At 48.6% G+C, this 24,223-nt stretch overlaps 1 protein-coding gene across 5 annotated transcripts; it reads left to right on the forward strand.

The window, feature by feature from the left end:
* The first annotated feature begins 1,404 nt into the window (after positions 1-1,404).
* Positions 1,405-23,038, forward strand: Morn3 (MORN repeat containing 3). 5 transcript variants are annotated; one of them, XM_045132939.1, is made up of 8 exons: positions 1,405-1,538; positions 1,672-1,787; positions 6,239-6,402; positions 12,813-12,970; positions 14,958-15,117; positions 16,163-16,347; positions 16,484-16,567; positions 22,934-23,038. In XM_045132939.1, exons 3-7 carry the CDS (start codon positions 6,258-6,260, stop codon positions 16,559-16,561), a joined length of 726 nt encoding a protein of 241 aa, XP_044988874.1. In that variant the 5' UTR covers positions 1,405-1,538; positions 1,672-1,787; positions 6,239-6,257; the 3' UTR covers positions 16,562-16,567; positions 22,934-23,038. The 5 variants fall into 5 exon arrangements, with proteins under 5 accessions (XP_044988874.1, XP_044988873.1, XP_044988872.1 ...); XM_045132938.1 differs by lacking the exon at positions 22,934-23,038 and adding an exon at positions 16,811-17,125; XM_045132937.1 differs by lacking the exon at positions 22,934-23,038 and having other exon boundaries at positions 16,484-16,819.
* The last annotated feature ends 1,185 nt before the right edge of the window (positions 23,039-24,223 follow it).

Genomic DNA, 24,223 nt, shown 5'->3' on the forward strand with positions numbered 1-24,223 from the left:
GACCTGACAATGCTGGAGTTCAATTCCCCCAGAACCCATGTAAAAATCTGGGGATGGTCAGATTTTTGGTCTGACCATGATCATGCACATTTGTAACCCCAGTTCCCAGTGGGCAGAGACCAGAGAATTGCTGAGGAAGACCAAACAAAAGGCAATCCCAGTTTAAGCTCCACCCCAAGTACTACATGGTTGAGCGATAGACAAGACCACGCCAAGTTCACCCCAAGTTCTCTTCTGGTGGTCGCACTCATGCACGTGGCATGCCTCTGCACACACATGTGCATACACCACACCTGACACACCAACCCACATACTACACACACACATGCATGCATGCAAGAACACAGAAAAAGAAACAGCAGAGGAAAATTAAATGCCCCCCACCTCGTCTGCAAGAAGCCACCACTATTCCCAGGGCTAAAGAGACAGAGTTGGGTGCGGTGGGAAGTGGTAAGGCCAGATCTCTGAGGTCACGAATGACCTGCAGGCCAGACACAGCACTTAAGGGGGCAGGAGGTGGGGGCAGAAACACGCCGGCTTCTCCCTCCCCTGTCTGCGCCTCCCAAAGGCCCAGCACCGCCGCTTTACACTAGGAGCCCAGCTGGCAGGAGGGCCCCTCCCGCGGAGCGGCGAAGAGGGGGAGAAGGAATCTGCGGACCGGCAGCTCTGCGCAGGACCCGGCTGGTCTCCTATCCAGTGAGCCGGCTGTGAGCACACGCACCCCTGTCGGAGGCACATCTGGAATAGTCCCGAAAGAACAGGACGGCCTCTGCTGGCCGGGCTGGATACCCCAGCAGCCGTGGAAGGCTCGGGGCGCATGCATCTGTCTGGAGTTCGTCCGCGGTGGCCAGAGGCCCTAGCGTTCCCTTTATCTCCTCTCTCTCAAAGACATGAACGTCCGTTGTTGCTGCTGCTGTTTCAGAGACAAGGTCGCACCCTAGCCCAGGCTGACCTGGAACCTACTCTGTAGCCCCAGACTGGCTTTGAACTCACAGGGGTTCTCCTCCCTCAGCCTCCCCAGTGCTGGGATTAAAATAGCCGGGCGTGGTGGCGTAAACCTTTAATCCCAGCACAGGTAAGAAGATCGATGGGAGTTCGAGGCCAGCCTGAGACTACATAGGGAATTCCAGGCCAGTCAGGATTTTAGAGCGAGACCGTACCTCGGAAAAAAAAAAAAAAAAAAAAAAAAAAAAGCTAAAAACCCTATGCGTTTTGGCTTGCGCTTAAACGTCGCGGCTCCCAGGTCTCCGCAGGGAGGGGCGGGCACTGCGGTTCGCTTGTTGGGCCGCGCGTTGCCATAGCAACCCCGCTGGGCCGGGACCGCGCGCAAAGCCAGTTGCTGGCTGAACTGGAGAGCCGCGGCCGGCCCGCAGGTGAGCCAGGTGAGCTTAGGTAGACTGGAGCTGGGAACTGATCGGCAGCTCTCCAACGACCCCTGCGATCTGCATCGGTTCTGAGGATAAAATCAACCTGAGCAGGTTTGCAAGCCTTCTTCATTTCCGCAGCCCTTGCATTAAGCAGCATCTGTGTTCTGGAAGGTGAGGGCCAAGTGGACGGACGTTAGGTACTTGACCGGAGCCCCGTGCTGGAGGGGAAGCCCAGTGGTTGCCTAGCATGCACCAGGGCCCTGGGTCGTGTGCCAGCCCGACCCGAGACTGGGTTCTTTTGCAGTTCCAGAAAGTGTCACTTTGAAGCTACTGAGTCATCACCACCTCTCCTCATGCGTGCTCACCACTCATTTTAACCGAGACCTTGGAGCCGCGTCAACTATAAACCATCCTACTTAGGTAAGACTTTGCGCTGGTTCTTTTATTATTACTACTATTATTTTAAAATATTTTATTATTTATTCATTAAGACAGAGAATGGGTGCACCAGGGTCTCTAGACACTACAAACAAACTCCAGACACAGGCACTACTATGTGCATGTGGCTTATGTGGGGGTTTGGGGAACTGAACCTGGGTCCTTAGGCTTCACAGGCATCTCTAAGCTGCCTCTCCGGCCTATTGAATTTGTATTTTTTAAAATATTTTTTGGCTGGAGAGATGGCTTAGCGGTTAAGTGCTTGCCTGTGAAGCCTAAGGACCCCGGTTCGAGGCTAGATTCACCAGGACCCACGTTAGCCAGATGCACAAGGGGGCGCATGCGTCTGGAGTTCGTTTACAGTGGCTGGAGGCCCTGGTGTGCCCATTCTCTATCTATCTGCCTCTTTCTCTCTGTGTCTGTCTGTCATTCTCAAATAAATAAATAAAAATGAAAAAAAAACTAAAATATTTTATTTATTTATTTATTTATTTATTTATTTATTTATTTGTTTATTTATTTAACAGAGAAAGAAGGAAAGAGAGAGAGAGAATGGGCACACCAGGACCTCCAGCCACTGCAGAGGAACTCCAGACCTGTGTGCCCCCTTGTGCAGCTGGCTAACATGGGTCCTGGGGAATCAAATCTGGGTCCTTTGGCTTTGCAGGCAAATGCCTTAACCGCTAAGCCATCCCTACAGCCCTTTTTTTTAAAAAAAAAAAATAAGACTTATTGTTATTTATTTATTAGAGACAGAGAGAGGGAGAGAGAGAGTGAGAATGCACGCGCCATGGCCTCTAGCCATTGCAAACAAACGCAGACGCATGTGCTACCATGTGCATCTGGAGTATGTGGGACCTGAAGAATCGAACCTGGGCCCTTAGGCTTCACAGGCATGCACCTTAACCACTAAGCCATCTCTCCAGCCCTCTTCTCTTGTCTTTTCTTTTCTTTTTCTTGATTTTAAGAGGTAGGGTTTCACTCTAGCCCAGGCTGACCTAGAACTCACTATGTAGTCTTAGGGTGGCCTCAAACTCAAGGCAATCCTCCTACCTCCCCTGTGCTGGGATTAAAGACATGTGCAACCATGTCCATTTTTTTTTTTAATTTTAATTTTATTTACTTATTTATGAGAGAATGAGTTGCACCAGGCCCCCCAGCCACTGCAAACGAACCCTAGATGCATGTGCCACCATATGCTTCTGACTTACATGGGTTCCGGGAATCAAATCTATGCCCTTAGGCTTCACAGGCAGGTGCCTTAACTGATAAGCCATCTCTTCAGAACTGTAAGAACCTGGTTCTTAAATTCTTATAGTTTAATCTTTACTTTAGAGTGCCTGGTACTTTTCCTCTCATTGTAAAGATATGGAAGGTCTTTTTAGATAAATGTATCCATTTTTGTGTTAATTTTGCTTTTTTTTTTTTTTTTTTGAGACAGTCTCACAATGTAACACTGTGTGACAGGCCTGAAACTCACGAAGTAGACCAGGATGGTCTTGAACTTGTAGCAGTCCTCCTGTCTCTACCTCCCAAGAGTTTAGATTATAGCTACCATGCCCAACAAATATATCCATATTTTATATTTTTAAGTAAAATATTTATTTTATTATATTTCAAATCATTTTATTTATTTATGAGGGAAAGAGAAAATGGGCATGCCAGGGCCTCTAGCACTGCAAACAAACTCCAGACACGTGCACCACTTTATGCATCTGGTGTTACCTGGGTACTGGGAAATTGAACCTGGATTTGCAGGTGCCTTAACTGCTGAGCCTTCTCTCTAGCCCGTATCTTTTTTTTTTTTTTTTTTTTTTTTAGGTAGAGTCTCACTTTAAACCAGGCCACAAGAAATGTATTCTATAGTCTCAGGCTGGCATTGAACTTACAACCATTCTCCTACCTCTGCCTCCTGAGTGCTGGGATTAAAGGCATATGCCATCTGGCCCGGCACATAAAGCTATTTTTAAATGTGAGTTAATTTAAATATAAAGATTAAAGATTAATACTAGGGCTGATGGTTCCTGGAAATGGGATTTCCACTTTTTGCTCAATATCTATAAATAAACATGGTGTAGGCAAAGAGCCTAGTCAGATTCCTGGAGATCCCCACTAAGGTACAGTGTTCCAATCCAGAGCAAAGAGCAGTGACCCTCTCCCCACACCCCATCTAGGTTAAGATACATAGAGGAAATGGCAGAAATGGTAGAGGGAGGAAAGGGTAGGAATGAGAAGAAGAGAAAGGTGAGGCTCCCCTCCTCCCCCTTCTCTCCTCATCTTCCTTCTCTTTCTCTTCTTCATTTTTGGCTTGTTTGTTTGTTTGTTTCCTGCTTTTTAAAGAAATTTTTTGTTCATTTTTATTTATTTATTTGAGAGTTACAGACAGAGAGAAGGACATGCCAGGGCCTCCAGACACATGCGCCCCCTTGTGCATCAGGCTACTGTGGGTCCTGGGGAATTGAGCCTTGAACCAGGGTCCTTAGGCTTCACAGGCAAGTGCTTAACCGCTAAGCCATCTCTCTAGCCCTGTTTTTGTTTTTTTGAGGTAGGGTTTCACTCTAGCCCAGGCTGACCTGGAATTCACTATGCAGTCTCAGAGTGGCCTTGAACTCAAGATCCTCCTACCTCTGCCTCCCAAATGCTGGGATTAAAGGCGTGTGCCACCACACCCGGCTCTTTTGGTGCTTTTTGAGACAAGGTATATAGTCCAGGGTGGCCTCAAACTCACAGTGATTCTCCTGTCTCAGACTCCCAAGTGCTGGATTTCAGCATCCCTTTGTTCTACTTGGCTGAGGGCCTACCAGGTGTCAAATACTGAGGAGACCCTTACCTTGGTTTGGAGGTGGGGGGATGAAAGGCCAAGGGGTGCCAATCCCAGGGAGCAAAGATATTATTGAGGTAGGTCTTGAGAAACATGTAAGAGCTAGGTGTGGTGGCACACACCTTTAATCCCAGCACTGAGGAGTCAGGAGTCACTCAGGAGGAGGCCAGCCTGGACTAGAGTGAGATCCTACCTTAAAGGCCAAGCGTGGTGGCACACGCCTTTAATCTCAGCACTCGGGAGACAGAGGCCATGAGTTTGAAGCCACCCTGAGAATACAGAGTGAATTTCAGGTCTACCTGAGCTAGAGTGAAACCCTACCTCGAAAAACCAAAACAAAAAAACAAGAGGGAGAGAGAGGGAAACACAAAAACAATGCAAACGCAGGTCGGTGACTGGGACTCCAGATGTCCATACAATCCAGCCATTGAAGGGCACATGCTGGACTGACTGCCTAAATGGGAGGGGGCACGGTACAAGATGTAGCCACAGGGCCCTTGCTCAGATAATGTAAGAACTTCAAGAGTTGGGCACGGTGGCACACACCTGTAATCAGCACTGAGAAGCCAGAGGCAAGAGGATCACGTTAAAGTTCAGGGTCAGCCCTTCCTATATAGTGAGACAAAAAAAAAAAAAAAAAAAAAGAATTTTAAAACCATGACAGTATAGAAAGAAATCAACAGTGGGACCTTCTGAGAGGGTAGAGTCTGCGCACTGCGCAGGTCCACCATTCAGCCGTGCCACTGAGGCTGGCCCTGTGGGTGGATGCCAGGATACCATAATTTCCTGGAACTGGCTCTGCCCTGAGGTCATTCTGATTGGCAGTACCCATGTGTGCAGGTGGCAAAAGACTGAATGAGAATAGGTTTGTGTAGATTCAGGATCCACGAAGCATATAATTATATTTATTGAGGGGAGACAGGTGAACCCTCGCATTTGGACAAGACTGATTTTATTACCTCTGAGGCAAACCACATCGTGGACATGGATGTCTGCTGTGGACATCCCAGGGAAGTGAGAAACACAGATAGAGGTCTCTTTGTAACTCCACCAGGTGGAACTGGTAGGAAAACCTAAGCAGAGGATGGGCAGGTTCTCAGGCAGAGGTCAGAAGTCGGATGTAGAGGGATTATCAACAGTCCTGGTTTGCCTGGGACCTCTCCATCTTTAGCACCGAAAACCCAAGATCTCAGGAAACCCTTCAGTCCTGAGCTTCATCTGTCCCAGCCACCAGACAGATGAAGTAGGGCCCAGGGGTGACAGGACTCCTCCAAGCTTTGGGTCAGCACTTGCTCTGTAGTAGTAGAAGTAGTCATAAAGCAGGTGACCATCAGCCCACACCAGGGCAAGCTTCTTCCTCACCCCATCATAAACCCTGGGTTCCAAAGCAATTATGCCATCACATTCCACCCTAGATAGGAGGGCTCCAGTAAAAGGCAAGGAAGGGGACAGTCCAGGGTCAGTCCAGTACGGAAGGATTCCTATCAAGGGCTGCTCACCTGCCCCAGACTCTCACTACACACATGACCTGCTGCACTCAGATTCAGACTGGGGCCTCCCCAGGAAGCCCTGGGAGCCCCTGATGTTCCTAACTTTTGCCAGCACTCTCTAGCCCCACAGAAGCAGACATCATGCCAGTCTTCAAGCGCCCGAAAAAGGTCGAGCCCTTGTGGAAGGGGTGGGACCAGAAAGCCCAGAAGAACGGACTGAGGCACCAAGTCTATGCAGTGAACGGTGACCACTACGTGGGTGAATGGAAGGACAACCTGAAACACGGTGAGTGGGGATCCTGGGGAGCCCTGCTGACTGTTGGGACAGGCCCGTAGTAGGCGGGTGAGGGGACCAAAAAAGGCAACGTACAGAGTTCATTAGTGGTACCCCAAGGCTCCCTCCAGGGGATGAGTGCTGGCCAGGGCAGCCCAAGGTTCTCCTATGGGTTTCTGGAGCCAATTCCCACCCTGACTTCAGCTAAGCAAGGGGCCTGGATGAGAAAGGGACAAAGAGGTCTTCCGAACCAGTCCCTAGCTGGGCGTGGTGGCACACACCTTAATCCCAGCACTCAGGAGGTAGAGGTAGGAGGATCACTGTGAGTTCAAAGCCAGCCTGGGCTAGAGCGAGACCCTACCTAGACTAAGAAAAAGGTCATAGTTGGGGCTCTGAGGCCCAAACTGGGTGGCTGACCCCTGAGACAAGGGCAAAGCCTGAGGCAGGTTGGCAAGAGGAAAGGGCAGCTCCCTCAGAAACTGTCTTGCAGTTGAGGGTCTGGGCTGTGAGGTACAGGTGGAAGGCCCTCCTTAGCCCAGACATGGCTGGAGCTCCCACAAGCCTAACTGCTGTGCTGGGCTCACGGTCTGACCAGCAGGGGGCGAAGGGGTCCTGGGGATACACTGTAAACGCTGATTAGGGAAAAAAGTGTTTATTCAAAACTCTGAGGGGGGGGAGGGGCGCACACCTTTAGTCCCCCCACACTGGTGGAAGAAGTAGGAAGATCTCTGTGAGTTCAAGGCTACCCTGAGACTACATAGTGAATTCCAATGTCAGCCTGAGCTAGAGTGAGACCCTAACCTCGAAAAACCAAAACAAAAAATCTGACAGGGCCTCTCAATCCAGTCCTGGAATTCTAGTCTGTGTCTTACCAACTCTTCTCTCCTGCCTTCTTGGGTTAAATGCATACGAATTCATAAACCTGGACTAACAGAATCCTAGTTCTATCTCAGAGTCTCGAGTGAGTCACTACTAGATGCTGAGCCTATTCAATGGAAATAATACATATTTATAAAGATAAGAGCTGGGCATGGTGGGGCATCCCTACAATTCCAGCAGAAAGAGAACTTCTGAAGTGTTCTTTTGAGGGCTGGGTGTAGCAGGGAGCACTATCCAAAACCTTCCAACAACAGACACGGTGGTTTAGGCCTGTAATCCCAGCACCCGGGAGGGTGAGGCAGAAGAATCAGACATTCAAGGTCATCCTCATCTACACAGAAATATGATGCCAGCCTAAGATATATAAGACTAGTTTTGAAAAGCAAAAACAGGGCTGGAGAGATGGTTCAGAGGTTAATGGAACTTACTTGAAAAGCCTGATGGGGGCTGGAGAGATGGCTTAGCGGTTAAGCGCTTGCCTGTGAAGCCTAAGGACCCCGGTTCGAGGCTCGGTTCCCCAGGTCCCACATTAGCCAGATGCACAAGGGGGCGCACGCATCTGGAGTTCGTTTGCAGAGGCTGGAAGCCCTGGCGCGCCCATTCTCTCTCCCTCTATCTGTCTTTCTCTCTGTGTCTGTTGCTCTCAAATAAATAAATAAATAATTTAAAAAAAAAAAAAAAAAAGAAAAGCCTGATGGCCCAGGTTCAACTTGCCAGTACCCATATAAAACCAGATGCACAAAGTGCGAATGCATCTGGAGTTTGTGTGCAGTGGCAGAAGACCTGTATTTTCTCCCTCCCTCTCCCTCTCTCTCACAAGCAAATAAATATATTAAATATATTAAATATATTTAAAAAAAAACAGCCGGGTATGGTGGTGCACACCTTTGATCTCAGCATTTGGGAGGCAGAGGTATGAGGATTGTCATGAGTTCAAAGCCAGCCTGGGACTACAGAGTGAGTTCCAAGTCAGCCTGGGCTACAGTAAGACCCTACCTTGAGAAAAATCAAAACAAAAATCCAAAAGAAGCTGGGTGTGGTGGTGCATGCCTTTAATCCCAGAACTCGGGAGGCAGAGGTAGGAGGATCACTGTAAATTCAAGGCCATCCTGAGACTACATAATGAGTTCCTGGTCAGCCTGGACTAGTGTGAAACCCTACCTCGAAAAAGAAACAAACAAACAAACAAATACCTACCCAGGGCTAGGCATAATTGTGCATACCTATAATCCCAGCAGTGAGGAGACTAAGGTAGGATAATGGCTATGAGTTTGAGGCCAGCCTGAGACTACAGAGTGAGTTGCAAGTCAGCCTGGGCTACAATGAGACCCTGCATTTAAAAAATAAAAAAGCTTAGGCTGGAGAGATGGCTCAGTTGGTAAAGTATTTGCCAGACAAGAAGGAGGACCTGAGTTCAGTCCCCAGCACCCACCTAAATGCTGGCCAGGCATGTTGGCACGCACTCATATTCTCAGTGTTGGAGATGGCAGATAGGTGGATTTCTAGAGTTTCCTGGCCAGCTAGTCTAGCATCATCGGTGAGCTCCAGGACAAGGAGAATCCGTCAGAAAGGCGGAAGACAGCATTCCTAAGGATGACGCCCGAGGATGTCCTCTGGTGTCTCTGTGCACACGCACACTCTCCCAGAACACATGAGCTTGCATGCAGGAGCTTCATACACATGCATGCTCCCCATAAACACATCCACCCCCTCAAAATTCATCCTCAGCCGGGCATGGTGGCACACGCCTTCAATCCCTGCACTCAGGAGGCAGAGGTAGGAGGATCGCTGTGAGTTCAAGGCCACCCTGAGACTACTTAGTGAATTCCAGGTCAGCCTGGACTAGAGTGGGTCCCTACCTTGAAAAGCCAAAAAAAAAAAAAAAAAAAAAAAGAAGGAGAAAAAAAAAAAATCCAGAGCCTGGCATGGTGGCTCATGCTTTTAATCCCAGCACTTGGGAGGCAGAGATAGGAGGATTGCCATGAGTTTGAGGCCACCTTGAGACTACACAATGATTTCCAGGTCAGCCTGTGTTAGGGTGAGACCCTACCTCATAGAAATAAAACAAAACAAAAAAATCCAAAAGAGAGAGAGAGTAAAAAAAAAAAACAACCCTTTCTTGTCCAACATGTCCTTCAAAACTGACCCAATCCTGTACGTGACACAGGATCTGCCTTTAGCACACATTTTTGGGGAGGAGGAGGACTAATTTCGAGGTAGGGTTTCACTCTAGCCCAGGTTGACCTGGAATTCACTATGCAATCTCAGGGTGACCTAGAACTCATGGCGATCCTCCTACCTCTGCCTCCCAAATACTGGGATTAAAAGCATGCGCCACCATGCCCACCTTAGCACACATTTTTTCCCTTTTCTTTTTTTTTTGGGGGGGGGGTTTGAGGTAGGGTCTTGCTCTAGCCCAGGCTGATCTGGAATTCACTGTGTAGTCGCAGGATGGCCTCGAACTCTAGGTGATCTTCCTACCTCTGCTTCCCAAGTGCTGGGATTAAAGGCGTGTGCCACCAGGCCTGGCTAGTACACTTTCTTTTTTTTTAATTCTTTTATTGGGGCCGGAGAAATGGCTTAGCTGTTAAGGCACTTGACTGCAAACCCAAAGGACCCAGGTACATTTCCCCAGGTCCCACATTTGCCAGATGCACAAGGTGGCACATGAGGCTGGAGTTCATTTGTAGTGGCTGAAGACCCTGGCATCCCTGTTCTTTATCTCTATCTACCCTTCTCTCAAATAAATAAATAAAAATAAAATATTTTAAAAATTTATTGACAATTTCCATAACTTAGACAATAAAGCATGAATTTTCCTCTTCCCTCACTCTCCCCTTTGCAACTCCATAGCACACATTTACAAACATATATATATATATATGTACATATATATATATATATATATTTTTTTTTTTTTTTCAAGGTAGGGTTTCACTCTAGCTCAGGCTGTCCTAGAACTATGTAGTCTCAGGGTGGCCTTGAACTCATGGTGATTCTCCTATCTCTGCCTCTCGAATGCTGGGATTAAAGGCATGTGTCACCATGCCCGACTTTTTTTAAATTTTATTTTATTATTTATTTTGAGAGAGAAGGAAAGAGGCTGATAAAGAGAATGAGAGAGAGAACACGTGTGACAGGGCCTCCAAGCCACTGTAAATGAACTCCAGACACATGCTCCACCTTGTGCATCTGGCTTATGTTAGTACTGGGGAATTGAACCTGGGGGTCCTTTGGCTTCACAGGCAAATACTTTAACCTCTAAACCATCTCTCCAGACCCACAGCATACATTTTAAATAAATAACGAAATACACACACACACACACACACAGGGTAGGATTGCTCAGTGACTTTGCAGCCCAAGTATATGGAGTCTGTAGCAATAGGGTCTTACCATCTATTCCTGGTGGGAAACCAAGGGCCTCGGCAATGGCCTATAATGTTTTGGGGACATCAGGGACCATTGGTTTTCTTTCTTTTTTTTTTTTCTTATTTATTTATTTATTTGAGAGAGGGAAAAAGGTAAAGAGGGAGATAAAGAGAGAGAGAGAGAGGGAGAAAGAATAGGCACACGAGGGCTTCTAGCCACTGCAAACGAACTCCAGATGCATGTGCCACCTTGTGCATCTGGCTTACTTGGGTCCTGAAGAATCAAACTGAGGTCCTTTGGCTTCACAGTCAATCGCCTTAACAGCTAAGCCATCTCTCCAGACCCTTGTTTTCTTTTTGATTCCTTTGATTTCTTTGAGTATAGATAAAAATCATTTTTTTTTGAGATCTTTGTCAGGCATTTCATCTAAAGCATTCTCACCAGGGGTCATTTCTGTTGGATTTATAGTATGTTTTTTCTTTTTCAAGGTAGGATTTCACTCTAGTCCAAGCTGACCTGGAATTCACTATGTAGTCTCAGGTTGGCCTGGAACTCATAGTGATGCTGCTACCTCTGTCTCCCGAGTGCCAAGATTAAAGGCATGTGCCACCATGCCCAGCTGGATTTATAGTTTTTGATGGGATTATATTGATGTTTTGTGTTTCTTGTCTTATAAAGATTTTTGTATCTTGATATATATATATTTTTTCAATTTGAGGTAGAGTCTCACTCTAACTCAGGTTGACCTGGAATTCACTATGTGGCCTCAAACTCACAGTGATCCTCCTACCTCTGCCTCCCAAGGGCTGGGGTTAAAGGTGTGCGCCACCACGCCTGGCTGGTCCCATTTGTGATCTCCTGTCCCTCCACCTGGTTTCTGCTCCCGCAGCTCTGCATCTGCCCACCAGGCAGGCACACAGACCATGGCCGCCGGTACCTCAGCCGGACTCTGGCTGGTTTCCTCCTTTCTGGAAGATCCTGCTTCTCTGCTGACGTTGATTATAACTTATACACCTTCACTTTTCGGCAGAAGAGTGTATCATGCTGTTTTTCTGCTTAGTTCCTTCCCTAGGCTGCTTTGGTGTGTGTACTATGCCACCATCTTATCCAGAAGTCCCCTAAGTTTTGCTCGTCTGTTTGTTTGTTTGAGGTAGGGTCTCACTGTAGCCCAGGCTGACCTGGAGTTCACTCTGTAGTTTCAGGGTGGCCTCAAACTCACTGCAAACCTCCTACCTCTGCCTCCCAAGTGCTGGGATTAAAGGCGTGCACCACCACACTCAGCCCCCTAATTTTTTTTTTTTTGTTTGTTTCGAGTTAGGGTCTCACTCTAGCCCAGGCTGACCTGGAATTCACTCTTTAGACTCAGGGTGGCCTCAAACTCTCAGTGATCCTCCTACCTCTGCCTCATGAGTGCTGGGATTAAAGGTGCGCACCACCATGCCTGGCTCCTAGTTTCTTTTTAAATTAAATGAAATGTATTTATTTGAGAAAGAAAGAAACAGAGAGAGAGAAAATGAGCACACCAGGGCCTCCAGCCACTGCAAATGAACTCCAGATAATGCGCCACCTTGTGCATCTGGCTTACATGGGACCTGGGGAATTGAACCTGGGTCCTTTGGCTTTGCAGGCAAGTGCTTTAACTGCTAAGCCATCTCTCCAGCCCACTATTACTTATTTATTTATTTATTTTTTGAGGCAGGGTCTCACTCTAGCCCAGGCTGACCTGGAATTAATTCACTCTTCAGTTACAGGGTGGCCTCAAACTCACAGTGATCCTCCTACCTCTGCCTCCCGAATGCTGGGATTAAAGGCATGCACCACCACGCCAGGCTTATCTTTATTTTGATAGAGTTTTCCAGGTAGGCCTGGAGCTTCCCATGTTCCTGACTCAGGCTCTCGTGCACTGGGGTTAGAAGTATGTGTCGCTGTACCACATAGAACAAAGGATCTCTAGTTGGGGCTTGCCATATCAGTTTGGCTGCTGGCAAAAGGCACACCACCGGTTGTGTGTAGGCGTGGAACTTTCCTGGATCTCCTGCCTGCCGAGTCTAGAGATGAGGGAGCCCTGGAGAAGCCACCCAAGGTTAGAGTCCCTGAGGTCTGGATAGGCTCATGAGTTCCAACCTCATGGTGGTCCTGTCTGCAGTGTCAGCCCAATTGTGTGTCACCAGGGAAGGGAACACAGGTCTGGAAGAAGAAAGGTGCTATCTATGAAGGGGACTGGAAGTTTGGGAAGCGAGACGGCTACGGTACCCTCAGCCTTCCTGACCCAGAGACTGGGAAGTACAGGAGAGTCTACTCAGGCTGGTGGAAAGGCGATAAGAAATCGGTGAGTGGTTCCCAGTATATCCTATTTGTGAGCAGACTGAGATGTGTGTGTCTGTGTGTGTGTGCGCGTGCATGCGCGCGCACGCATGTGCGTGTGTCATGTGTGCTCACCCATGCTCTAGTGCATGTTGTAGGAGGAGGTGGAGTTACAGCCAGGTTGGGTGGGACAAGGAAGGCTTGGGAGAATTATCAAGGCTTCTCAGAACAAAACTGAGAAAACAGGAAGCAAGAGGAGTGGGGGCCCAGGGAGGAACCGATTAAACCCTGTCTCCAAGGAGGTAGAAGACTTGGGCATTCAGGTCTCCTCCGCCCTCTTCCCCTTCATTTCCTGGCTTTCTTTACCCCGGGCACCCCATTCCAAGAATCCCCCTTCTGTTGGCCTGAGTAGGAAGCAGGGTGTGGTGGCCCAGGCCTGTAACTACAGCATTCTAGAACTAGAGAAAAGAGGATAGAGAGTTTAAGGGCATGGCTTCCCGGCCTTTTGGATAAGATCAAGTGCAGAATTTAAGGCCAGCCTGGACTACTTAGAGAGAGCGTGTCTCAAAAGGGTGGGGATGGTCAGGAAGCAGGGAGTATGAGAACAGAGGGCACACCTTTTGCTATAGAGCAAGAAAGGAAAGGGGGGCTGAGGAAATAACTCAGTGGGTCCCCAAGTTTGATCCCAAGACTCCTAGTCAAAAGCTCAAAGTTGGCACACACCTTAATTCCAGCACTTGAGAGCCAGAGGTAGGAGGATCACTATGAGCTATGAATTTGAGACCACCCTGAGACTACAAGGTAAATTGCAGGTTAGCCGAGGTTAGACCAAGACCCTACCTCAAAAACTCAAAAATAAAATGCAAAAACTCTAAACAAATAAGTTTAAAAAAAAAAAGAGGACGAAGAGAGTAGAAGCCAGCCGGGGGCAGGTCCTCAGCCCACAGACACCTATCCTGCAGGCAGATTCCCTTAAGTCGCTCACACTCCAGGCCTAGTCCTCAGTGTAGGCCACGGAGACCAACTACCATCACGTGAGCCGGGAACACACGCGTGGTCCTTGAATCAACTGTTATGGTGGCTTGTAGCGTCAGTCACCACCCTGGCTTACTAATGAGGCGACAAGCTCAGGGGGGTGAAGTATGCAGCTGGGAGCACCCAGCTGAGCATGCTGTGGAGTCTGTTTGATGAAATAGGGTGTTAGAATAGTGCTCTTGGCGGATGTGGTGGCAACACGCCTTTAATCCCAGTACTCAGGAGGCAGAGGTAGGAGGACCGTCATGAGTTCAAGGCCATCCTGAGACTCCATAGTGAATTCCAGGCCAGCCCGGGCTAGAGTGAGACCCTACCTTGAAACCCCCCCCCCAAAAAAAATATAATAATAGTGCTCTTCCAGGGTAGTTCTGAGAGGAAGGTCATGAAGTCCAGCCTAGAAAATAGAGGGCAGGCTTCTTGCAGGAGGCAAGGGAGCGGACAGGACTAGCTGCGGCTGGTCAGGTAGAAGGACGGAAGATGCCAAACGGCAGGACTTGTCTGCCCTGGGCGGGCAGGAAGGGAGGGAGGAAAGGATGAAGAGCCTTCTGGATTACGGGGAGAAATGCAGGTACCGAAGGGCACGCTTGGGCTGCTTAACCCAACCACCTCGGCCGAGTGTGAGCTGTAGAAGCGCCTGGTTCCCTGTGCCTGGACGCTGATGTTTCTAGGGAGAAAGCTGACACTTTTTCATGATTCTCCCAGGCAGCTGACTGTAATAGGGTCAACATCAGTAGGGTTGAGTGATCAGATGTGAAGGCTGTTGGTTGGGTGGGGCGAAGAGAGGAGAGGACCAGAGAGGAGGGAGCGGGGCCGCAGCTGCAGAGGGACACACACAGGGCTTGAGATCATTAGGACTCGCGCTGCTCTGCTTGGATGGAGGTGGGCTGCCGGGGAGAGGGGCGCGGGGGGAGCTCAGGCGTGCCCCTTGGGTACCTGGGAAGTGGCGGGGCGCGTGGTGAACACCTTCCTGTTTGCAGGGATACGGGATTCAGTTTTTCAGCCCGAAGAACTATTACGAGGGCGAGTGGTGCGGCAATCAGCGCTGCGGTTGGGGCCGCATGTACTACAGCAACGGCGACATCTACGAGGGCCAGTGGTGGAACGACAAGCCTGAAGGGCAGGGCATGTTGCGCCTGAGTGAGTTGGAGTCCCCCCACCCCACCGCCCATCCTGCAGACCACTGAGACCCTGCTGAACGCACCTAGCTCTGCCACGCAAGACCAGTGTCTTCTTGGAGCTGAAAACGTAGGATCCCTACCTCCAGTGAGATTCAGACAAGCTGAGACACTTGTCTGTCCCCACGCCCTCAGCTCTGCTATCTGCCTTCTGTGAGCATCCGCTAAGAACACCTTAACAAATAAGCCTGTTCTGCTGAGGCAGAAGCTGCTGCTGGAGTTTGAGGCCATCCTGGGCAACAAAAATCCTGTCTCAAAAAATAAAACTCAGGGATATAATCCAGTGGGTAGAGTGCCCGTCTGGCATGCACACAGCCCTGAGTTCAACCCCCAGCAATGGTCCTAGTAGATGTAGGAGGACTAGGAGTTAGCTCAAGGTCATTCTCAGCTACATAGCAAGTTAGAGGCCAGCCTGGGCTACAAGAGATGCTGTCTTAAAACAATTAAAATAGGCCGGGCGTGGTGGCACACACCTTTAATCCCAGCACTTGGAAGGCAGAGGTATGAGAGTAACCTTGAGTTCGAGGCCATCCTGAGACTACATAGTGAATTCCAGGTCAGCCTGAGCTAGAGGAAGACCCTACCTCAAAAAACCAAAAAGCAAAGGAAAAAAAAACAACAAACCACCACCACCTCAGGGACTAGGAGTGCAGCCGGCTCAATGGTAGAGCACACGCCTCTTTTGCCCAGGACCCTGGGTTCCAACCCCAACACTGTAAAAACAAAACAACAAAAAACTCGAGCTGTAGTTATAGCTCAGTGGCTTAACTTAGTGCATCTAGCATGTGCCTCAGTTCTATCCGCGGACCAGAATCATAAAATAAATCCTCTGCGGTGGATGAGGTTAAATGATGCTTTTTTTGTGTGCATTGCTGTTCGTGGAGCTGACACCGACTAGTAAGTGCTCAAGAACAGTTCTGCTATCTGGCACACACCTGTCAGCCTAGTAGCTCTGGCTGCTTCCAAGTGCCCACCACCCACAATTCCCTGTCTTGTCCTTTCCCCAGAGAACAGGAACCGATATGAGGGTGACTGGAAAAGAGGCATGAAGAATGGGCATGGGCATTTCTTCCATCTGGATCACGGTCAGCTATTTAAAGGCTTCTGGGTGGACGACGTGCCCAAGTGTGGCACCATGATCGATTTTGGCCGTGATGAAGCCCCTGAGCCCACCCAGTTCCCCATTCCTAAGGTGAGTCACCCTCCAAGGGCCCTGCAGCCACACCCAGAAACCAGTATCCCCAAGCCAGGGAACAGATAAAATATTGTTTTCAAGCACGGCCTCCCCCCAAAAGCCAACTTGGACCTCCTATGCTACTTCCATACAGATTGAGATTCTAGACCCTGACGGTGTACTGAAGGAAGCCTTGGCCATGGTCAAAAAGACAGAGGAAGAAGGAGACTGATGCAAGGTGAGGAGACAGGTGTGCCTGCCACTTCTGATGGGCGCTCCGAGCTGTGCCCATCTCCTGGTGTCCAAAGGGCTGGACAAGAGAGGGCAGGATTTTTTTGCCTCCTGTGGTCCAACTCTTCGTTTTGGACTACTCCCCTTTGGAACCTCTCAACACTAAGTATAGCCCAGCCCTGCCCAGGTCTTCCCACTTGCATGCTGGGGTGGGCACTTAACTGGAAGCAGGTGGCCTGTCCTCTCACAGGCCGCAGCCGCTCCTGGGTCGGGCGTGAGTCTCTCTCCAGTGCCAGCTCCGCTGCCATCCTCTTCCCTGCAGAGAGCGTCACAGCTCAGGAGAAACTCAAGCTCTAGTCAACCAGATGCTCAGACTTGTGCGGCTCCTGCGGGAGGGGTGAGCCGCCCCCTGGGCACACCCTTGGCTCCCTCAGCGGGCACCTCACTCCTGCAGACACTGGGTAGTGCACTACTTATCTCCCTGGCTGGCTTCGGGTACTCACTTGTTAACACTGTGGTCCTGTGGCTTTATACGAGAGTGCACGAGAATAAAGAACCACCTGGTGGCCTTAGCTCAGGACCTGTAGTGTCCGAGGGGCTGGGAAGGTGGGATATCAGATTTCCCAGGGGGCAGGGGAGTTGGGGAGGTGACTTCAGGGGGTTTTTTGTTTTGTTTTGTTTTTCTCTGAGCCAGTCCAAAGAGGAGAGCTAGACTACATCCTGCCACAATGGTCTCCAAGGTTTGATACTAAAGTGGGCCCCACTTTCTTAGCCTAACATAGGAACCCTCTGGAAGTACTAAGGGCTATGGATGCCAGGTCCCATGCCCAGGGCTCCTTTCTCTCTCTCTGTCTTTCACTGGCTGACCTGGAATTCACTGTGTAAGTCTCAGGCTGACCTCCAGCTCACAGCGGTCCTCCTACCTCTGTCTCCCAAGTGTTGGGATTAAAGCCGTGCGCCAGCACGCCCGCAGAGGGAGAATTTTTGTCCTCTTCACTCCAGCTCCTTGGACATCTGGTTGTTTAGAGACACTTCTTTTTTTGTTTTTTTTCCTTTTTTGTTTTTTGAGGTAGGGTCTTGTTGTAGCCCAAGCTGACCTGGAATTTACTATGTAGTCTCAGAGTGGCCTTCAACTCATGGCGATCCTCCTACCTCTGCCTCCCACGAGCTGAGATTAAAGGCGTGCACCACCACACCCAGCTGGTGGTGGGTGGTGTTTTTTTTTTTTTTATAATTTAAAAAAAAAATTTTATTAGCATTTTCCATGATTGGTGGTGGGTTTTTTTGGACACAGGGTCTCTCAGACTGGCTTTGAATTTGATATGTAGCCAAGGATGACCTTGAAATTCTGATCCCCTGCCTCCACCTCCTCCTAAGGGCTGGGATTACATGTGTGCACCCCCTCCCATGCCTGGGTGCTGGGGAGAGACCCAGAGCTTCACGCATACTAAGCAACCACTCTGCCCATGAGCTATGTCACCAGCCCACAGAGACACTTCTGGTTGTCACGATGTAAGGAGAGGAATGTCACTGGTATCTAGAGATAGGGATGTTGCTAAACACGCCATGATGTAGACATATTCAGCTCAATCCACAACTGCAGCAAAGCCTTGAAACGTGATGTTTATAGAGCTCTCAGCAAGTGTCCCCAGTATAGAAGGGCTCGATACGTGCACTACTCAGTACAGTAGAGGCAGGGGGATCACTGGGTTGGAGACCAGCGTGGGCTGTATAGTACTTCCAGGGCAGGACGCTTACGCAGACCCTGTTTCAAAAACAAACAAGGGGGGAGGGAGGGAATTACCATGGGATATGTTTTATAATCATGGAAAATGTTAATAAAAATTAAAAAAAAAAAAAAACAAGGGGGCTGGAGAGATGGCGTAGTGGTTAAGCGCTTGCCTGTGAAGCCTAAGGACCCCGGTTCGAGGCTCGGTTCCCCAGGTCCCACGTTAGCCAGATGCACAAGGGGGTGCACGCATCTGGAGTTCGTTTGCAGAGGCTGGAAGCCCTGGTGCGCCCGTTCTCTCTCTCTCTCTCCCTTTATCTGTCTTTCTCTCTGTGTCTGTCGCTCTCAAATAAATAAATAAATAAAATTAAAAAAAATTGTTTAAAAAACAAACAAGGGCTGGAGAGACGGCTTAGTGGTCAAGGCACTTGCCTACAAAGCCTAAGGACCCATGTTTAATCTCTCTCCTGATCCCACCTAAGCCAGTTGCAAAAAGGTGACGCAAGCCGGGCATGGTGGCACACGCCTTTAATCCCAGCACTTGAGAAGCAGAGGTAGGAGGATCGCCATGAGTTTGAGGGCAACTGAGACTACATAGTGAATTCCAGGTCAGTCTGAGCTAGAGCAAGACCCTACCTACCTCGAAAAAAAAAAAGACTCACACTGACATGAACTCTACAAGGTTTTCTCTGCTCTAGTCATAAGCACGATGACCTGCCAAAGGGTGTGGTGCTCCCTCTTGATGAGCACTATTGACCCCAGGACACAGAATCCACAGCATGTACCAGGTACTGAACACTTACTCTACCAGGCTCAGCATGGGTAGCCTTATTTGCCTCCTCCTGCGACGCCCCAACAGCCTGTGTGGCGTTCCGTTACAAATGTGCCACTCCAGAAGAATGGAGGTCCCAGGAGGGTTCTAAGCCACTCTAGTACTCGCCTAACCTTAGATTTATATGCTCTTTTCGGTCACAGTTCTTTTTTTTATTTAAAAAAAAAATAAATGTTTTTATGAGAATAGGGCACCAAGGCTTCTAATGGAAATGAACTCCAGACACATGCACCACCATGTGCATCTATCTGGCTTACGTGGGTTCTGGGGAACTAAACTTGGATCCTTAGGCCTCACAGTCAAGTGACTTTACCACTAAGCCATCTCTCCAGCCCAGTTTCTTGGGTTTTGTTTTTGTTTTTGAGGAGCTGAGCATGGTGGTGGACGCCTTTAATCCCAGCACTCAGAAGGCAGAGGTAGCAAGATGGCTGTGAGTTCGAGGCCACCCTGAGACTACATAGTGAATTCCAGGTCAGCCTGGGCTACAGTGAAACCCTACCTCAAAATGCCAAAAAATCCAGGTGTGACAGCACACACCTTTGATCCCAGCACTTGGGAGGCAGAGGTAGGAGGATTGCTGTGAGTTCGAGGCCACCCTGAGACTACATAATAAATTCCAGGTCGGCCTGTGCTAAAGTGAAAACCTTCCAAGAAAGAAAGAAAAAAAGAAAAAAGAGAGAGAGAAAGAGAGAGAAAGGAAATTGAGAGTATGAGCGCGCCAGGGCCTGTTGTCATTGCAAATGAGCTCCAGGTGCATTCACCTGACCCTGTGATGGTACTGGGGAATCAAACGGGACGTCAGGCTTTGCAAGGAAACACCTTTAACCACTGAGCATCTCTCCAGCCCATATTTTGTTTAAGAAAGTGGGGGGATGCACCTGTTTATACATAAAATATCACTAGGTGGGAACACAATAAATTGGCAACAATAGTCACATTTGGGGAGAATGGGAGACTTTGAAAGCGGTTAGCAACTTTTCACTATTGAACTTGGACCCACGTGAATGTATTAATAAATACTGTAACCAAAATGAAACTAAAGCTGAATCCAAGAGACTGTTTTTTGTTGTGTTGTTTTGTTTTGTTTTTCTCCTAAGGCAGGGCCTCACTCTAGCCCAGGCTGTCCTGGAATTCACTTTGTAGTCCCAGACTGGCCTCAAACTCAGTGATCCTCCTACCTCTGCCTCCTGTGTTCTGGATTAAAGGTGTGCACCACCACACCCAGCTGAGACTGTGTTTTTACTTCTTCATTTTGGTGCTTGGGACGGAATCCAGGGTCTCAAGCACACTGTGCCAGTGCTTTACCATTGAACTACACCTCAACCCTGAGGCGGGGCTGAGTATGAGTAGCTGGGGTGCTTACTAGAAAGATGTGAGACCTTCTCCAGGCTCGGGGAACATAATAGAAGAGAATATGCGAGCTGGAGGATGGGGCCAGTGCTGGGAAAGACCATCTTCCAGCATGGCTATTGCCCTCATGGTTGCACACAGATGCACAGCAGCTCTGGTCACCCGTCTAGATCGGGCCTCGTTGTCAATTCTCCACAACGAATGGGGGAGTGGCTCATGAGGCCCCGCCCCATCCTTGAGGTAGTGGTTGCTGGGGGGAGGGGAGTCACAGTTGCTCATGTTCCAGTAAACTACCCCTCACCTACACTCAGGTAACCAACCCTAGTTAAACTTACTGGAAACCCCCCCAAAATAAAAACAGGGTGGAGAAACAGCTTAACGGTTAAGGCACTTGCCCGTGGAGCTTAACGACCCATGTTTGCCTCTCCAGATCCCATGTAAGCCAGGCACACGAGGTGGTGAAGGTGTGCAAGGTCATACTTGCACACGAGGTGGCCCACACAGCTGGAGTCTGACTGCAATGGCTGGAGGCCCTGGCATTCAATTCTCTCTCTGATTCTCTCTCATAAAATAAATATTTTAAAACAATAGAACAAAAAACATGAAAGTGAGAAGGAGACTAGTTGGAGGGAAGGGGTTCAGTGGGAGCTGCACTGGGAGAGGGACAAGAGAAGGCAACGGGGTGGAAATGGTTAAAATCATATACATGTATAAAATTATCAAAAAATTAAATAATTTCTGGCCAGGCATGGTGGTGCACACCTTTAAATCCCAGCACTTTGGAGGCAGAGGTAAGAGGGTTGCTGTGAGTTCGAGGCCACCCTGAGACTACATAGTGAATTCCAGGTCAGCCTGAGCTAGAGCAAGACCCTACCTTGGAAAACCAAAAATAAATAAATAAAATAGATTTCAGAGACTCATATATCAACCTGAATCAGAAGCTCCTGGAGTGGGGCTGCTTGGCGATCTGCATTCTACAAGGACCTGACAATTCTAGAGTCCACAGACACTTCCCAGAACTACTCAGTGCGTCTCACGAGAGTGGTCCTGATGCATAAATGTAGAGACGCAGATATGTGCGAAGTGACTCGAGGGAGACAATTAGGCCCGACCTAACTTTCACTTTTTATTTTAACTAATATCACTTTAAGCTGGGCAAGATGGGGCATGCCTTTAATTTCAGTACTCAGGAGGCAGAAGTAGGTGGCCATGAGTTCGAGGCCATCTTGAGACTACATAGTGAATTCCAGGTCAGCCTGGGTAAAGCAAGTCCCCACTTTGAACAACACCCTGCCTTCCCCCGGGGGAAAAAAAAAAAATCCAAAAAACAAAAGATCAGGGCTGGTAAGATGGCTTATTGGTTAAGACACTTGCCTGCAAAGGCCAAAGGACCCAGGTTTGATTCCCCAGCACCCACATAAGCCAAATGCACAAAGTGGTGCACATGTCTGGAGTTCATTTGTAGTGGTTAGATGCTCTGACATGCCCATTCTCTCTGCCTTTCTCTCAAATAAGTAATATATTGGGGAGGAAAGCAATTGAAAAGATCACTTTAGGGCAGGGAGATAGGGCTCAGTGGGCAAAAGCACTTGCATAAGTACAAGGACCTGAGTTCAATCCCTAGCATCCATGTAAACGGCTGGGTGTGGCCGTGCATGCTGGTAACTACAGTCCTTGGGGTCGGGGTGGGGGACAGAGACAGAAAGATCACTGGAGCCACCTAACTGAAAAACAGGGGGCGTCAGGTTCAGTGACTGTCTCTGAGAAACAAGGTGGGAAAGTGACAGAGGGCACCCAATGTCTTCCCCTGGCCTCTGTAGTGTGCGCACAGGCCACATGCACACAGCTTTATAGGGTCGGAGGTACTGGGTTTCTGAGACAGACAGAATCTCAAACCAGGGCCTATGGGAACCAGGCAAGTAACATGAAGCTCGCTGGGCGTGACACAAGAGGGAGTTGGTGGGGACGGCGGCACGGTTAACAGTGGTACCTACTCACTGAGCACAGCACGGTGGGCCCAGTGCCCCTGATCTTTAGCCCAGGCTGACCTGGAATTCACTATGTAGCCTCAGGGTGGCCTTGAACTCACAGTGAGCCACCTACTTCTGCCTTCCAAGGGTTGGGTTTAAAGGTGTGCACCACCACACCAGGCTGATCTTCCCTTTTCTAAAGCCAGAATCTGCACAGAAGCCTCTTGGGACAGCTGATCTTGTCAAGTGACTACATTAATTAAAGCTTAGGTTATTAGTAGATCAGCCTCAGGGCTTGTGAGGATACTCCCAGAAACAATGAGATCTTCAGGGCTCTGGCCTGGTCCTTGGATTTTTTTGGATTCATAGGAGAGCATTGTTGGAAGGTGGAAAGAGGTGGGGAATAGGTCTAATTTGAAGGTCGCTGTGTTTCCCTGGAGGCTCCATCTTGCTGGGGTGCCTTCCTGTATTCCTTTTGGACTTGTCTCCTAGATGCCATGACACAAACTGCTCTAGTCTGCCACACCTCTTCATCGTGATGGATCAACACTTCTGAAACCATGAGCCCAAGTAATGGTTCACAGTGGTAAACCAGTCCCCTTACTCCCTTCTCCCTCTCTGCTTCCTATCTGCAACGAGGTGCAGGTCTTCTGCTCCCACTGCCAGGATGTTCTTCCCAAGCACACAAAGAGAACAAGGATGAAACCTCAGAAACTGTGAGCCAAAACAAATGCTTCCTTCATGTTAATGTCAGGTTATGTAAGCCATAGCAACTAAAATAACATGGTTTTCGCATTTTTGTGCATTTGTTGATTTTTAGTGATAGATATGTGAGACCTTGTGTTCAATTCCTAGCATCACCTCCTTCAAAACAAAAATATCCCCAAGTGCCTAAGCGTAATACTAGATATCTGCCTAGCGTTCCTAAACACGAGGTTATGGTGTATCCCACAGAGAATACATGTGTTAGATAGGCATGGTTTAGGTATGAAGACAGTGCTGTTGGCTGTTCCATGTTCCGTAACTCATCAATAGAACTACACTAACACAAGGTAACATCTTAACCACATAAGAGCAGTGCATTAATATCTGTTAATCTGGCTGCAGAGATTGTCAGTGGTTAAAGTGCTTGCCTGCAAAGCCTGACAACCTGAGTTTGATTCCCCAGTACCCACATAAAGCCAGATGTAAAGTGGCACATGCATCTGGAGGCCCTGATATACCCAATCTCTCCGTTTCTCTTTTATCTCTCTCTACTTGCACATAAATAACAAATTAAATACCCTGAGACTACATAGTAAATTCCAAGTCAGCCTGGGCTAGATTAAGACCCTACCTCAAAAACAAAATACAAAAATAAACTGTAAAAAAATAAAAAATATCTGCTAGTCCAATGTTTCTGTTGACTTCACAGAACGTAACTACTTCAAATAAAATGACTGGGCACACATTTCAGTTACCAGTCATGAAATGTATTTTAGTTCGGAAATTTCTCAAAAAAAAAAAAAAAAAAAAAAAGCTGGGTGTGGTGGCACATTCCTTTATTTCCAGCACTTGGGAGGCAGAGGAAGGAGGACTGCCATGAGTTCAAGCCCACCTTGAAACTACAGAGTGAATTCTAAGTCAGCCTGGGCTAGAATGAGACCCTACCAATAAAAACCAAAAACAGGCTTGGAGAGATGGGTTACTGGTTAAGGCACTTGCCTGCAAAGCCAAAGGAACCCAGGTTCAACTGCCCAGGACCCACGTAAGCCAGATATACAAGGGAGTGCACGCATCTGA

The sequence above is a fragment of the Jaculus jaculus genome, chromosome 13 (genome assembly GCF_020740685.1).
Source record: "Jaculus jaculus isolate mJacJac1 chromosome 13, mJacJac1.mat.Y.cur, whole genome shotgun sequence".
NCBI classification, from domain to species: Eukaryota; Metazoa; Chordata; class Mammalia; order Rodentia; family Dipodidae; genus Jaculus; species Jaculus jaculus.

What these genes read in the sequence shown, in the direction of transcription:
- Morn3 (XM_045132939.1), top strand. Translation starts at nt 6,258, where the DNA reads ATGCCAGTCTTCAAGCGCCCGAAAAAGGTCGAGCCCTTGTGGAAGGGG. An exon ending in GGAAAGGCGATAAGAAATCG is followed by an intron (nt 12,971 to 14,957) that starts GTGAGTGGTTCC and finishes TCCTGTTTGCAG; the next exon opens with GGATACGGGATTCAGTTTTT. An exon ending in GCAGGGCATGTTGCGCCTGA is followed by an intron (nt 15,118 to 16,162) that starts GTGAGTTGGAGT and finishes TCCTTTCCCCAG; the next exon opens with AGAACAGGAACCGATATGAG.